This window comes from Sabethes cyaneus, chromosome 2 (genome assembly GCF_943734655.1).
Source record: "Sabethes cyaneus chromosome 2, idSabCyanKW18_F2, whole genome shotgun sequence".
Classification (NCBI taxonomy): domain Eukaryota; kingdom Metazoa; phylum Arthropoda; class Insecta; order Diptera; family Culicidae; genus Sabethes; species Sabethes cyaneus.
In genome coordinates, this window is record NC_071354.1 from 79,282,875 (window position 1) to 79,300,000 (window position 17,126).

Below are 17,126 nucleotides of genomic sequence, written 5' to 3' on the forward strand. Positions count from 1 at the left end.
ATAACATACGATGAAAAGACAACGAAAAGACGCTGAAATACCGACAAAAAAAGAAAACAACAAAAATGACAAAAATACAGCAACAAAATATGCAAAAAGACTAGTAAAAGAGGACGAAGTAACAACGAAAAGACAGTAAAAAAGCACCATGTCTAAACAACATACAGCGCGACATCAAAAATAGCAAAAAGTGACGAAAAGACAACAACAAAAAACTGAAGAACGAGGACAAGAGACAATGAAAAGATGACAAAAAAACAAACTAAATATAACAAAATGACGAAGAAAAGGCAGCGAAAAGACATCGAAACAAAAATTCATGGAAACATGACGAAAAAGTAATGGCAAATAGGTAAAAAGATGGTAAAAGAAATGAAACACGACAAAAATACGATCCAAACACACCAACAAGTGCCAAAAATGACAATAAAAAACGATGAAAATGTAATAAACAGATGCAGAATAAACAGCAGCGACGACAAAACGGCAAAATAGCGACAATAAATGCCGAAAAGACTACAAATAATGACAAAAAAACGCCATCGTGAGCAACCAACAACGCTACAAAAGACAATAAAAAACTAATCTAATGTTTTTTTGTCTTGACCTTTATATAGTATATAGTATACTAGCTGACCCGAAAAACTTCGTATTGCCACAACTTAAACTGTGTTGTACATAAATCGTGAATCTCGGATGACCTTTGTCACAATCTTAAGTTTTGCAAGTTTCTGTGGAGTTCATGGGTTTTTTAATATACAAATTTTCCTCACAGTAACGTATAAAACAACTCCACCCATTGCTTAGCCTGATAAAATAAAGCGGATAGCATTTAAAAACCCAGTAAACCATTTGATTTGTATATCTCGATTGCAACTGAGAAATACGACATCATATCTGAACGAAAAAGTTATATTTCACGTCAGATAAGAGCATATATGTACCAAAGTGAAGGCAATATACGTGCGAAAACTTTGACGATTATTTTTAATTCTATCTTGCATTTTATACAGCGGTTTTTATAACACGCAACTTAATACTCCTGAATATATGATTGAGATATAAGTAAATAGGGCTAATAGGGCCGACTGACAGTTGTTAGAAATTTCTAAATTCGAAAATTCCATACAATTTTGACATTCAAGTTGTCCCATAGTCCAATTAGCGAACACCCAATTAACGAACCGCCCAATTAACGAACTACCAATTAACGAAACTTTGCTGTATGCTGTTTTATAATTCACAGTCATGAGTTGTATATGAGGACACGCACGACTGCAAAACAACTTATGGTTCACTTTGTTTTGACATACTCTAATCATTATGCAATTTCAATGTTAAATTGACATGAAAACGATTTAATGTGAACTCTCTATTACGATCTTGTGTTATCTGGGTATTCGCCATCATTACAAACCATTTCGCCGAATACCATTTTGCGGAACACCAATTCTCGGTTGACCATAACGTGGAATATAGAGTTTCGCAGAATGCCATTTCGCGAAATACCTTACGCGGGATGTGCCATTTCACGGAAAATCTTTTCGTAGAAAGTTCCATTTCGCAGGGGTGACCCAACTGAAGGAAAGTAATAGAGGTCAGTAGATCTAGGAAAATAAATAAACCTAGATAGAGGTGATATCTACGGGGGGCTGCCCCCCGCAGTGGCCGGCGCTTCCAACGGCAGGTCGCCGGCAACACTCGCGGCCTGTGGCCGTCTCGAGCTGAATAATCTAATGTTACTATTGACAGTTTTTGGTGGTCTTGTTATTGATTAATGTTTTATGAAAGAGTCTAAAATTTCTCGAGTTCGATTAGTTTTTGAGTTACGCAAAAATTTCTGTTTTATTTGTATGAGAATCCTTATCCCCCTACCACAGGGGTGAGGGGTCTCAAACCAACTTTAAAAAAACCTGACTCCAAAACCCTCCACATGTCAAATTTTGTTCCATTTGCTTGATTAGTTCTCGAGTTATGGGAAAATTTGTATTTCATTTGTATAGGAGCCCCTCTCCTAAAGTGGGAAGAGGTTTCCAAAACACCCACATGTAAAATTTGGTTCCATTTGCTTGATTAGTTCTCGAGTTATACAGAAATTTGTGTTTCATTTGTATGGGAGCCCCCCCTCTTAGTAGAGGGAGGAGTCTCTAACCATCATAAGAACCTTCGCTGGCACCAAAAACCCCTACATGCAAATTTTCACTTCGATCGGTTCAGTAGTTTTCGATTCTATAAGGAACATAGAGCAGACAGAAATCCATTTTTATAGGCATAGATTTGTATGAAAGCCCCCCCCCCCCTCCTAATGGGGGGAGGGGTCTTTTGCCATCGAGAGAACCTTCCCTAGTCCCAAAAACCCCTACATGCAAATTTTCACGCCGATTGGTTCAGTAGTTTTCGATTCTATAAGGAACATACGGACAGACAGACAGAAATCCGTTTTTATAGGTATAGATAGTATATAGTATATTTATATAGAGGTCAGACATTGATTTATTTTTATAAGATAGCCCTTCCAATAAACGGAGAGAACGGTAGAAGAAAGTAATGAAATCAAAGTTGTTTTAAAATATTCAAACAGAGTGGCACAAGACGTGAAGGAGAAAGAGCGGAAAATTAGATAAGGGTATAAGGGAGGACTCCCCTGGACGCCTTGTCCCGCGCTGCTTGGCTACTATAAGACACCTGTGATTTTATTACTTTCTTCTACCATTGCCTCCGCTTATTTCCAAAATCCGTTATAAAATTTGACTAACAGACGTTAAAAAGGCAAAAAAACAAAACTACAGTTAAGGGCGACAGTATACATATAAAAAACAAAGACAAACAATTAAACACAAAATACAGAAAACCCAAGCTACAACAATGAAAGATGGAAAAGCAGAGACGAAAGGTACAATCAAGAGCAATACCAACATCTTTTTTTGATGATAAAAACACAGATAATAAAACTATGGACTTTTCTTTAGCAAAGACTGGCAACGACGCCTTTTCTGTGTTTTTATACGACCGACTTCGCAGCCAGCTGTAAGACTACAGGACAATTATGGGGCTGCTACTGTTATCTTATTAGCTCTTACAGCCTCTCCCAGTCAAGATTGCAGAAGCGAGAACATGCAAATAATTTATAGACTAGTGTTGTAGCTCAAGGTCAATTTTGAGGTTCTACGAGAAACGAAAAGTGTTTCCACGAATATTTGAATTTCAGCCGCAATATAATAATAACAAATCACTTGCCATGTTCTATCTTGGATGTAAACAAAAATATTACCATCTTTGGGTAATCAATGCTTTCCTTTTTATTTTGTTAACCGTATCGTAGCCTACTGACTTTCGCCAGATGTACGATGGGATGGGAATCGCTCCAAGCAGTGCATGTAGCTCGTAATTTATACGTCTCCGCCAGTTTATACTCCACCAAATATCGTCCGCAGTGCCATTCGTTTGAACACGGCAAAGGCGCATATGTCCTCCGTGAGCAGCGACACGGCTTCAAGGCCATAAGGAATTGCCGGTCTAATAAGCGTTTTGTACACCGTTAACTTCGTACGGCTCTACCACTTTTAGTTCGTCGCTGTCCCACAGACGCATTTGTTTCCTTTGAGCCTCTTCCTATCATGTATTTGGTCTTCGCGCATTTATTTTTAACCAAATCCTCCTGGACTCCGCTCACAGTCTGAAGTAGATTGCCTCCGCAGTCGTAAAGTTCCTAGCCTAGAAGTTGACGACCCTTGACCCTTGATGCGTGAGTTTATCCGGCAATCTGTGTTCGTGCAACTGCCATAGCTGGTCTCGATCGACAGTATCGTATGCTGCTTTGAAATCAATAAAGTCATATGGAAAAAGCCCCCATGATGCCCGTTTACGAAACCCTGTGCTATCGGTAACTGCCGGCGTAAAAGAATCTGGAAAAGTACCTTGTAGGTTTCGTTTACCAGCGTCATGCCGTGATAGTTGCAGCAGTATCAGTATTTTGTAGATGGGACCTGCTTTAGGTTCTCCTCTTTCCATATCTTGGAAATAACCCAATGTAAACCCGTTGCCAGCATTTCTCGGCCATGTTTATTAAGCTCGGCCGGTAGGTGGTCCTTACCAACGGTTTTATTAATCTTCAGCGACTCGATTTTTCGTTTGACTTCTTGGAGACCAGATGCTGAGACATTACCATTAAGGTAAAATACCCGATCTCGTCGACCACTTCGATTCTTGGTGGGTGACTAATTTCTCTCCTTGGAGAACCTTCCTCGTACGTATTTTGTCTTCGACTTGCTACTGATAGGTCTAACTCTATTTACGTCAGCTTTCAGTCTTATATACGTTCCAAAGTTGTGTGCTATAGTGTCAATATTGTCTACGAAGCCGCAAAGCTGGTTTTCTCACTACGACGCATGCACATCTTCTGCCGGGGTATTAGAGTAAGGAGGAGTAAAAGTGTGATGCGGGTAAAAGTGCGATTCAATGATTTATCGGTGCAGATTCCGAGTAAATTGACTTCATTGGCATGGATGGGTGACTACTTTGACAGCTTGAATCTAACGTAAACTTTGGTTGCTTACGAAGCATAGATGCTGAGTTATATGCAAATGTTATTTTAAGACGGTTTTGATGTAATTTTTCGTTATACGACAAATACGATATCAACAGGAGCATATTACTTGTTGAAAACAGCGTTTTACATCACTCATATATCCGTTTTGAAAATAGGGCGAAATACAAAATGTATTTCGCTTTTCCGTAATTTAATCTAACCCCGTCAAGCACCCAGCGGGGTAAAAGTGCGATTCATGGACGGGGCAAAAGTGCGATTCATGGATGAGGCAAAAATGTATTGCTAATTTTATACAGCTTTAGGCACTATATTACAGATACTAGAAATGGAAGATCTGTAGAAAACTAGGTGCTTTACAGATATTGGCCGAAGGAAAACAATGTTTTTCCGGTGATGAAACAAAAAACAAACGTTTGGAAAAGCTTCAATCTGACGGAGGCTGCAATATAGGAAAGGTTCAAATTGAGAATAGTCCTTACCGAAACATAACGCAGATTGGAGACAATATGGTTTTGTTAGCTACTGTTGTGCTAATTTCATTGATTTGAGCTTCGCGCTTTTGCCCCACGGTATTCGTACTTTTGCCCCGCGGTATTCGTACTTTTGCCCCGCTAGTGGGGTAAAAGTGCGAATCGGCATTTGATCAAAAGAAAGAAGAATTTATTTTCCAAACACTATTACCGCAGGTGATTTATAGTTGAATATGAAGACATTGAGTTACTGCATCACTATAAAATATATTATGTTGTTGTCCTTCTTTATATCTCACAAAAATTGATGACAACTTCAAACATCGCACGTATGTCTCGCTCTACTCTATACAGAAGGCACAAAAGCTCATCACTTCATTCATGCGTCCGAACCCCACTCTACCTTTTTACGCTCAAAAGCCCCAAAAACTCGTCGATCAGCTACCCTCAGCGTCGACGACTCATATCCGTGAAGGGCTGGCTACTGAAGGCCGTCAGACGAAGTAGCTCAACTGTTTTCGTCGGAAATGCATGTTCTAGGAGTCTCTGCCACAACTCATTTCATTTGACTGAATCATATGCCGCCTTAAAGTCCGCAAACAGATGATGAGTCTGCACCTGTTATACTCCCGGAACTTGTCTACTAACTGACACAGACAGGACGTAAACATCTGATCCATCGTGAAAAGACAAACAACTCCGCTAACGGTTTCAGTCTACAGAACCAAATACGGGAGAGATCCAGTCTGCAGGCAGAATTGAGCAATTTTTCGCTTTGATAGTTTTTACGCTCGAGTTGATATCCCTTTTTTAAAAGCTTGTGAGCAATTCCAGCTCAAAACGCTGAAAAAAGGTCATTTTTGACTCGACTATTTTTGATTGGAATGACATTTTCGTGATGTGTTGAATACCACGCAAGACTTCATTCTTTTCAAAAGGGCGTATTTAAAAATGAGATCACTTTGTTTAAAAATCATATCTTGAAAACTACTTATTTGATCAAAATGACGTCAAAGGAAAAGTTGCAGGAAATTAAGTGTATTTTCAGAAAAAAATTACACTGAAAGAAAAAACTTTTCGGAACCATGATAAAAATCATAAAATGTCAATTATCTCAGAACCATCCCCTCCGATTTGCCTAATTTTTTCCTAAAGTTCAAAAAAAGTTTAGTGGAAAATGAATTCTTGCGTGTTGTTCAACACATCCGGGAAATTTCATTCCAATCAAAAATAGTGGAGTCACGCCGTTTTACTAGTTGAGCTGAAATTGCTTTTGTTCCCCTAGTGAAGGGCGATTCAAACAGCGTCAGTTTCGAAGCAAGGGGCAGAATATGAAATGTAAAATATTTGCCTTTGTTGTTGGTGTTGTTGCTGCTGCTGTTGTTGTTGTTGTTGTTGTTGTTGCTACTGTTGTTGTTGTTGTTGTTGTTGTTGTTGTTGTTGTTGTTGTTGTTGTTGTTGTTGTTGTTGTTGTTGTTGTTGTTGTTGTTGTTGTTGTTGTTGTTGTTGTTGTTGTTGTTGTTGTTGTTGCTGTTGTTGTTGTTGTTGTTGTTGTTGTTGTTGTTGTTGTTGTTGTTGTTGTTGTTGTTGCTGTTGTTGTTGTTGTTGTTGTTGTTGTTGTTGTTGTTGTTGTTGTTGTTGCTGCTGTTGTTGTTGTTGTTGTTGTTGTTGTTGTTGTTGTTGTTGTTGTTGTTGTTGTTGTTGTTGTTGTTGTTGTTGTTGTTGTTGTTGTTATTGTTATTGTTGTTGTTGTTGTTGTTGTTGTTGTTGTTGTTGTTGTTGTTGTTGTTGTTGTTGTTGTTGTTGTTAAAATTTCTGCGCTTGATATATATGAATGAGTCGAAAACATTAGATGTGCTTGTCTGACAATGTCCGATCCCCGAAATGATTGAATTTTATTTTCTATTTATTTATTTTTTCATCAAACGAGGAGAGGAAATGAATGTCCATGTTTATCTCACGATGTTCGGATGGAATAATCTTTATTTTAGCAGATCTTAATGAATCGTGGGCAACATACGGACGGTCAAACTATGCTTGACTATACGATGCCGATGACAACCATTTCCATTAAAATTCCTTAACCACAATTTATCAATCTAGACATGGAATTCCTGGAGGTGCTAACCGAAGGCCTGGAACGAGTACTGATGGTTCGAGGTGGTGGACGGGAAGTCATCACCATTTACTCATAAAAGCCTCCCTGTTGCCATCCTAACCTGCTCCCGAAGCGCCGTGAAGTGATTCGGAGGGCCAACCCGTCGTGCGCTGTGACTGGCCAAAACAGTCCGGCAGTATGGTATCAATTACGCTTCTACATCATCGTCGTCGTCGTCGCTGCCGACGCCGTCGTCGTCGTCGTTACACTACAATACAACATACATATACAAAACACACATAAATCTACACAACAGACACAGTCTTTCGCGAATGCAAACACTTAACCGCGTAGTCTACATACATAAGCAGTATGGAAACATTTTTCTACACTCGAAAATGCAAGAAAAAAAAATAATAACAAAAAACCAGTTTAGAAAACCAAAAAACAAAAAGCTAGTAATTTTAGTCAAACTGTAAAGTCTACTAGCATTAGGTTATCGAAAAAAGTACACTTTAATAATACAGAATTTAATGAGTATCGGATAAGAAACTATAGAGAAAAAAACTTTCAAAAGTGTACGTACGTATCGCGAATTAGCGTTTTGAGAGCTGTGGAACAGTCAACATACCAAAATAGTAGAAATTAGGAGATGAAAACTTTATCCACATTGTTGGTGCGAATCAAATTGATATACTACTTCTAAGGATGAACAAAATGCAAATAAAAATAATAATTCTTTAATCGCGAAAGAAAAAGAGGAAGAAGAAGCAAAAGAAAGAAAAAGATTATGTGTTCTTCTTTTATAAAATTGTTTAGTCCAATTGTTAGAAGAATTAAACAGAATTGTACCTTCAACTGGGCGACACTTACATATACTCACACACTCTCACACCGGAAATTTCGTAATCGTAATAAATTGTCTTTGGAATACATACCGACAAGCAAAACAGAGAGAAAAAAAACATGTGCCGCGCGGTTCATACACACCAGACTTTGAGGACGAATAGAGGAAATCAACAACAATTAGGTATTTTGTTCTGAAGCACGAGAATCAAAGCGACAGTAAAACCCCCGACCGACGACTGGAAAGTAGTAAATGTAGTGCATATGATTTTTTTCTTTTTTTAAAAATTCGTTACCGAGGAAGTACTATGTATTAGCTCTGCCTTTCAAACGCGGTTTTCACGCTACAATAGGAAATTTGTTTAAAAAAAAGGAACTTTGGTGTGTACAGTGTCGTTTCGGTTTATCACCGTCGCATGAGAATTTTCGCGTGATTTATTTGAGACCCATAGAACTTAATATTCACGTACTTCGACGAGCACGGTTTCAATGTTGAATTCTAGAGGTTTTAAACTCACTGCATTCAAAATTAAATACGGTACAACGACATTGTACTTTTATTTGTGTAGGTAATCCCGATCGGACGTATTCACGATTGAACCAAGATGCGAGAAGTATTAGTTTACAAAAAACACAATTCTGCTACCAACTATATTATAATTAATTAGCTGAAGCTGGTTTAGTGATAGATCAGCCGAACTGTACTGTTTCCGTTTTGCTGATTTTTACGCTAACAGATTATATTGGTTGAGACAGGCAGCTGTCCTCTGCGTCATTTAGAGTATGTAATTTGTTTTAGTTTTATATTCTGTTAAAGTTTATATAGTCTCGCATAGTTTAAGTGACGAAATGAAGATCCCGTTATAGTTGTTTAGAATTTGGTTTTCCATCGTTTCTGTTTATTTCTCTAGAGCATAAAGAACTTCCTTGTTTTATGTATTCCGAAATTGACTAAACAGAGGTATAGTTTGCGGTGTAATAACACAATCTACCATGCGTTAGCATTAATTGCACAGGCATGGAGTCGCAAGGTGGTTTATTTTCTATACCAAGCGAGAAAGAAGTAACGTGCAGCACATTTTTATTAACACAGACCAATCACAATAGTGGACGGACCGGACTGTAACACAAAATTACGCCTTGTTGCATTTAAGAGTACAAAATCCATCACCACCAAGAAAAGGGAAAATCACGCAACAAAAAACCACACTGAACAGAATAAACTGAGTATAATTAACAATGGCAAAAAGAGACAAAACTAGGCACCAGCGCAGCGCTTTACATACACGAATGGTTTTTAGATCACATTTTACTACTTATTTTTTCTCTTCAATTTGTTTATTTTGTAGTGGAAATTTCGTTCGAGTTGTGCACTATCGATCGCCTTATTTTTCCGTGAGCAACTTTGCAAAATTACTGCCACAGGTAAGTTTGTCTTTCTTTTCAAATATTTTTGTTCATTTCAGCATAAGCAATTGGTCATCGAAGCTTTCTTTTTGGGTGCTTATTCTCCGTTTTGCTTTTGATTGTATTATTTTATATAATTTAACTGGAACCGTCATTTTCGTGGCCGCCTTCCGCTCGATACGATCATTTTGAGCTGTACAAGTTTTTATGTAATGTGGAATAAGTGAACCACTTTAGGCCTACACATACACAAACACAAAGCGTTACACAAACGAGTGGTATGAATTAGTATAGAAAGTTGAGAGTATTTTCCGAGAATTAACATGTTTAAGACTGTATTTTTTTCCAACCAATCTGTTTTACTGATTGTAGAGAGATTTTCTTCAAAATGACATGTACTATTGTTAGGGAGAATTGTTCTATACAGAAAATATTGAAAGGACATTTACAAAACAGCTAACTATTACCGAAAGAAACAAACACGATGCGTACCATTAAAAGAAAATAAACGATCGACGCAGCATAAGTAGTGGAAGAAAAATTTTAGAGGTGATATAGTAAAACCAAACCCAACACACTATTTTAGAATCGTTGCAAAACACGGAGCAAACACGATTTAATATAAAATTTATCTAAATGTGCTAGGCAAATAAAAAGATAAACTTATATGACAATTGATCATTTACTACAATTAATTACAATCTCTCTTTCGCAAATATGTAAACTGCCTAAATCTAGTGCAAATTATGTATTTGAAAGAAGAAAAGACACACTCAAGAAATTAACATAATTTTATTAAAGGTTATTTTAAATGAATAAAAAAAGTGGAGTGAACCAAAATAGAGTCGAAGAAACGCGAGTGAGGGACAGTACCGAAATTGGTGGGAAATAACCTAAGGCTAGAATTAGAAAAACTACTTTTTCAGGAAACTAAGTGTATCTGGTAGTCAAAGTAATTACTAAAATATAAAAAAAGATATAATTTAAACAGGTTAGTTGACGGAAATTTAGAAGTCTAGATCGTAAGTTAAGAATTATCCAAAATATAACAAAACAAAACTCTTCAACACCAAAGCATTGATCAAAGAAAAACTTAACTTAAGAAGCAAAGAAAGACGGCAGCCGACCTGAGGGACAATGTGACAACTGAACAATCAAAAATGTAGGAATCGGATCGTAGCTAAAGTGATGCAGAAACGTAGGGAACGTTCGAGTTAGCAACCGCACGTGACGGTCAAATGGTTTTTCTTCGAATCAAGACACTTGTGGTGTTTTGGAAAAAATATAGCTCATTTACTGTGAAAATCAAATTTGACAAATACGTATAGATAAAGTAGTTACCGGAAAAACAAACATCCGTAATAGGTGCTGACGGCGAGTCAAAACCTGGAGAGTTTCCTCTTCGGTTTCGCTAGAGTCAGTTCTACTCACATTCGAGTAAAACTGTAGGGTTACCGTACAATTAAGGTAGTCAAACTCCGTACAGATTAAGTTTGCACCTAGCTAAATGTAAGGGAACACTTTCACATCTGTTGTACCATTTTCATTTGCCACACAAAAAAAGTTGCTCAGAATTGAAAATCTTTATCCTCTCAAGTCAGTTTCCAACAACGCCCAAAATACATCATCCTAAAAGTATTACCTACTTTGTACTCTGTCGAATTCTGTGGCTTGGAAAGTTTCGAAACTATATACATAGCTAACAGAGCCGGTTGAACAACAGCTAATCTTTACGGTATTTGCTAAAATACGCAAACACATTTTGTAAATAAAGTGAAGAAAATAAACAAAATGCATGTTTAACCCAATCAATCATATATTTTTAGGCAGTAAGTACGCGTGTAAAACTTTTCTCTTAGCCATCAGATAACCTTGAACAAGACACGCGAACCGAGGTTTTAATATCTATAGTGAAGCTACACACTTACATAGAAACACCTCTGCAGCCCTATTATAGCAGTTTATCAATTCTATAGTATAGACATCCGAAACACAAAAAGAAGAGAAAAAAATGGCGAATCAAATTACAAAAAAACAAAGAGAAAAGTAAAAAAATAAATTTAAAAAAAATAAATACCTTGAGAAGCAATAAGAAGAGGATCCACGAAGAAATAGTTAAGGGTAGGGTTTTGAAGTCAACACTAGTCGTACTGGAGCCCCGCCAAATGCATGAGAGGGCCCTTTGAACGGACATGATGCACTTAAGTTACAATTTTCGGTGTTTCAAACAACAACAAAAAAGATAAAACAAAACAAAACATAATAAATCTACATACCTAGTTAGAAAGTGTACAGTTCTCGCCGGTATTTCAGCGATCTATCGATTGGTATGGCTTGGGGGTTTCGCTTTAAGTTTCGCAGACAAAATGGCAGTGCACCAAGAAAGACTAACCTGATCCAGAGAGACTAAGCTCCTTGTTGGAAAATTTTCTTTCGATGTTACCGCTATTGCCTATGCTTGTCAGTCAGGTACCTCTTTTAAGTTGTTGAATTTTTAATATTGTTTTCCATAAGTTTTGGGTCTAATTTTGGATGGCTTCGTTAGAATGATGAAAGTTGGACAGCTTCGGGGGTTCAAACTTTTGGGTGTCCTTTTCTATATCTGATAATTCTGATCGAGCAAGAGTTTAAATCCAAGAGCTCGTCTTTTAAACCTCGCTCATGGAAAGTCATTACGTAGTTTGAAATGTAAACTGTGCGGAAATTTCTAGCTTCAACGCGTCATGTTGTTTTCCCAAAAGAGTAGAGAATGTCTCCAAAATTTGCAAATTGCGCACACTAGCTTCAAAGTAGCTTTGGACAGCCGTGACAATTTATCCGGAGGATCATACTTGTGCATTATCTGGCGTAGTTGTTGTCGTTCGACCGTATCGTATGCTGCCTTGAAGCTAACGAAAATATGGTATGTTGCGATCCCGAAATTTCTGAAGGATTTATCGCAGTGTGATAATCTGACCACTAGCCCACTTCACACTTCACACTACCCAGCAAGTTCACTTGCCACTGGATATAAATTTTGTTAGAGTAAAATTGTGTTAATAATTGTTCTTAAGCTCTTTCGTAACTTTGGCGATCAGCTATTCTCTGATTGGCTACGAAATTATCAGAGTAGTTGGTAGACGGTAGTTTCGCAGACAAAATGGCAGTGCACCAAGAAAGACTAACCTGATCCAGAGAGACTAAGCTCCTTGTTGAAAACATAAAATGCAAATTTTCTTTCGATGCTGCCGCTATTGCCTATGCTTGTCAGTCAGGTACCTCTTTTAAGTTGTTGAATTTTTAATATTGTTTTCTATAACTTTTGGGTCTTATTTTGGATGGCTTCGTTAGAATGATGAAAGACAGCTTCGGGGGCTCAAACTTTTGTGTGTCCTTTTCTATATCAGATAATTCTGATCGAGCAAGAGTTTAAATCCAAGAGCTCGTCTTTTGAATCTCGCTGATGGAAAGTTATTGCGTAGTTTGACATGTAGACTGTGCGGAAATTTCTAGCTTGAACTCGTCGTGTTGTTTCCCCAAAAGAGTAGAGAATGTTCCCAAAATTTGCAAGTTGGACACACTCGCTCCAAAGTAGCTTTGGACAGCCGTGACAATTTATCCGGAAAATCGTACTTCTGCAGTTTCTAGCGTAGTTGTTGTCGTTCGACCGTATCGTATGCTGCCTTGAAGCTAACGAAAATATGGTATGTTGCGATCCCGACATTCCTGGACGATTGCAGTGCGATAATCTGACCATCAGTCCACTTCACACTACCCAACAAATTCTGTTGCCACTGGAGATTAATTTATTTAGAGTAAAATTGTGTTAATAAATGTTCTTAAGCTCTTTCGTAACTTTGGCGATCAGCTGTTCTCTGTTTGACTACGAAATTATCAACGTAGTTCCTCCTTTTGTGTTCCTCCCAAAAATTATCAATCGGTCGTTGCTGGAGGACGTTGGGACGGTTGGCGGTCTTCGGTACAATTGTTTTTATCTTCAGCCGGTCCATCTCCTCCAGTGATCTCTTGGCATAGTGGGTCAAGTGTTCATTCACGTGATACTTTTTGATGGAGACGGGCAACTTCCGGAAGGTAATACGTACTGCATAGCACCGTCCCAAAGAAAGAACAGCATCTTGGACATTTGTTTCACACTGATCGTCAGCCCTAAAAAGACCTTCTACGGAAACTTGGAGTTCGAGATATATTTGACGTTATCGTTCACCTCCTTGGTGAGGGACGTAAAGCACCCAGCTCCTTGCCAGTCGTTACCGCAAGTATGAAGCAGGTCATCCATTACGACGACAACGTCGTGCTTCGCCGAACAAATGTTTTTCACCAGTACCTTCCACCGCTCATTCTAAGTGGTTGCCTGCTGCTCAGGCTTGCCCATAAAAGTGTCCATTATGACCAGATGCTTTTTCACCATTTCACTGGTTGCTCCGATTTCTCGGCCCAAGAGGCGCGGATTGATGAGGCCACCTTACTCACGGTCGTCCTCTTCAGCTTCTGCTGCACTTTACGGTCGCTCAGCACCGTCGTGTCGGGCGACCGGAACCAGGCTGCCGTTCGACGGTCTCGCCTTTCTCTATAAATGTAAATGATGGACCGGATAGATCCGGCGGACACAATATCTAACTTCTTCGCTCCGGAGTGAAGCTGCCAGTGCGAACAAAGCATCGAGAGTAGTTGCTTGATAAGGAAAAAGATTGCTAGAGGCTGAAGCACAACTTACGGTTATTCTTTACTCTCTCGAAGTGTGAAAGAGAAATACCTTTCAGAAAAATTGGAATTTACGGTTGTTCGCAACACAGCTCTAGTTGTGACTCCTGAAAGTGAAAAGTAAGTGTTTTTGTTATATAATGCAAAACCTGCCATCCATAATTTGATTCATCCTTAAGAAAAATATCCTAATTTGCGTGTATATAAAAGTAAATAACAGGTAAATTGAAAGGTCATAATCACTGCCAACATATTTGAATTCAAAAACGATTACGATGAAAGTACCGACACAAACATAAAATCAATTAAATCGCAAATCAGAGGTCCCAAACTATTCAACTGAATCTCTTTGTAACACAAGCAGCGATTAATGGTACTCATCTTACCGCATAGTCACAGCTGGATATTGTTTCAAAATTTTATTCAGCGTTTTCAGCGCCATTATATCATAGAAAAAGCTATTTTTATCGCACCAAATTTGCAAAAATAAGCTATCGTTTTGACAATGTCGCTGAAATTCTTTGGCATTTTGGTTTCTAACCACTCCGTATAACGACCATACCCCAGAACACCAAGCAAAACCCTGCAACCTTTAATAACTATCCAATTATATCAGAGTGTAAGTTGTAACAAAATTTCACTACCATACCTAGCAAGCAGTCAAATAAACTAAATCAAATTCTTAAGATCATATGTAGATTTAATATCTAACAAACATAACGACCGTTGCCAAAAAAATACTGATCCAAGAAAAAAAGAACACTTTAAAAAATGTTAGAACCATATATCTACTAAATTTGAGCGTATTTAAAAGTTAGATACTAGCAAAATCAATCATCAAGTACAGAGGAATCTTTCCCAGAAAAAAAAACAAGTAAAACTAACAATCCAGTTTTGGACTGGCGAAGCACATGTGCATTTGCTCCCCACGGATCCTTTATTTTTCTACGATATTACACTTTTCTTAGATCGGCCAGCCCTTTCATCCAGCCTCTTCGCAAGAGACCGTCGGAGAAATGAGCTCTGCTCACGGCATTTAGATTTTATAATTGAAGGAGTCTGACGTTGATGGCTCATTGTATGTGACATTCACTTGACTCGACCTGACTTTATAGGAGCAAGAGCAGAACTTCATAATTGCCTGTATTCATCCAACGACAATGAGTAAAATATGAATTGTTAATTTTATACGCATATTGTATCTGTTGTTGTTGATAGTATCATTTGAAGATTTATGGTAGACTTTATTTTTTTATGTGTAGAAAAAGATATAAAGAGACGTCTAACGCTACGTTACATACCAAGTGAGTTTTATTATGAGCAAAGTTTATAATAAATTAGCGAAGCGCACTTACTCACACGAACGACTAGCCCTATAGCTACAATAAAATACAACAGCAACGGCAGTGACAAAGTCAACTTCGGTAGTCCGGTAAGGTACGCAAACAAGCAGGCAACCACAACAGGTAGAATGTAGTTTTTCTTGAACTAATATTCAAAAGAACAACACAGTACTTAATGCAGTCAACCTATAACCATATTATAGTTACTGTCAGAAATGTCAAAAACGCTAAACCTCCACTACAGTTGTGTTAAGAAGGAAACAGTGTAAGAAAACAAAAGAAGTAAATGATAGCCGGAATGAAAAGGACAGTACACAGCACACTGAACATGAGCGGAAAGAGAACGATCGTTTGGTAAATGAAACAAACAAGTTAAAAAAATCAAGAACACAATTATTCAACAACTAAAATGGATGTTAGGAAGTCTTCAAATAATTTCAACCTAAACTAGCAGATTGAAATGAGCAAATAACCAACCAAAAACAATATTGAATTATTCTCACTTAAAATCAAGAAGTTAGAGAAAGTAATAGAATAAATCGATGGAGAACATACCAGAGATACCAACATTAACCGGATACGAAAAATTAAATCGCAAATTAAGAAACCACACGTTAGGTCCGAGATAAAAAAATCCGCAAAACCAAAAACACACGGTTGAGAACGCTAAGAAAATATAGGAAAATAAATTGGAATTTAAAACGTACCACATTGCACCATTTATGTACCGACGACAGTGATGAATCACCATGTCCCGGACTCCCGGAAGCAATGAAAGTAGTCGTCATTCACTTTTCATTTAACTCGATCTTGGGCCTTACTTTCTTTACTCACCTACTTATCCGTCGCTGTCCCTTAGGATTTGGCCTTCATTATAATATACCACCGAGTTAGTTAACTCGGTCCATGGCTGTCCTTCTCCAATTTCTCGACTCTTCCACACTTTCCACTTCCACGCTTCACTTGGTCTAACCATCGAGCACGCTGCGCACCAACCAGATTCGAGGCAAAACCTCTTTTTTGCGGGGTTGTCGTCCGGCATTCTCACAACATGTGCCGCCCCATTGTACCCTTCCAGCTTAAGCAACTTTCTGAATATTGGGTTCACGGAAGAACTGCACCAGCTCGTGGTTCATCCTTCTCCTCTATATACTGTTCTCACATACACCGCCAAAGATGGTCCTAAGCACACGACGTTCAAAAAACGTCCACGTTTCGTGCTCGTAGAGAACTACCGGTCTTATTAGCGGTGCAGACAGGACGCCAACCTATCCGGGCCCATCTTGATAAGCTCCGCTGCGACGCCATCTTTGCCTGCTGCCTTGTTGTTGTTGAGCTGTTTGATGACTTCGACCACTTCACATATTCTCAATAATTGTGCTATACTAGCTGAATAAACGATTTGTCATCTTAATAAACAGCCCTCCCAAGAAACATTTATGCGCTGATTAAATATTTTAGCAGCCATAATTAATCAGCCATAACTGAATATGCATCGAATAAAATTTATGTAAACAATTCTACAATACTTATTCAGCCGAAATTGGAGAACTTATACAACCTATTTCGCTTGAGGCAGAAAAAACGCTTGTTAAGCAATTATATCGCCCTTTATATAACCTCTGTGCGCCTTGTTTCCAGCTTTGCGCAAATTGTTTATTTAAAAACGCGCAAAAGGTTCTATTAAGCTCCATTGCAGCTTCGAAAGCAGC

The 17,126-nt window shown here is 38.2% G+C and overlaps 1 protein-coding gene across 3 annotated transcripts in view; it reads left to right on the forward strand.

Moving 5' to 3' along the window:
* LOC128738513 (solute carrier family 12 member 4) overlaps positions 1 to 8,819 on the forward strand; it is a 427,692-nt gene extending 418,873 nt beyond the window's left edge. For all 3 annotated transcript variants that reach the window (XM_053833713.1, XM_053833715.1, XM_053833714.1), the window contains exon 24: positions 7,123 to 8,819. In XM_053833713.1, coding sequence (XP_053689688.1) covers positions 7,123 to 7,214 — 92 coding nt within the window. In that variant the 3' untranslated portion in view covers positions 7,215 to 8,819. The remainder of the gene's footprint in view (positions 1 to 7,122) is intronic.
* Positions 8,820 to 17,126: the final 8,307 nt, after the last annotated feature.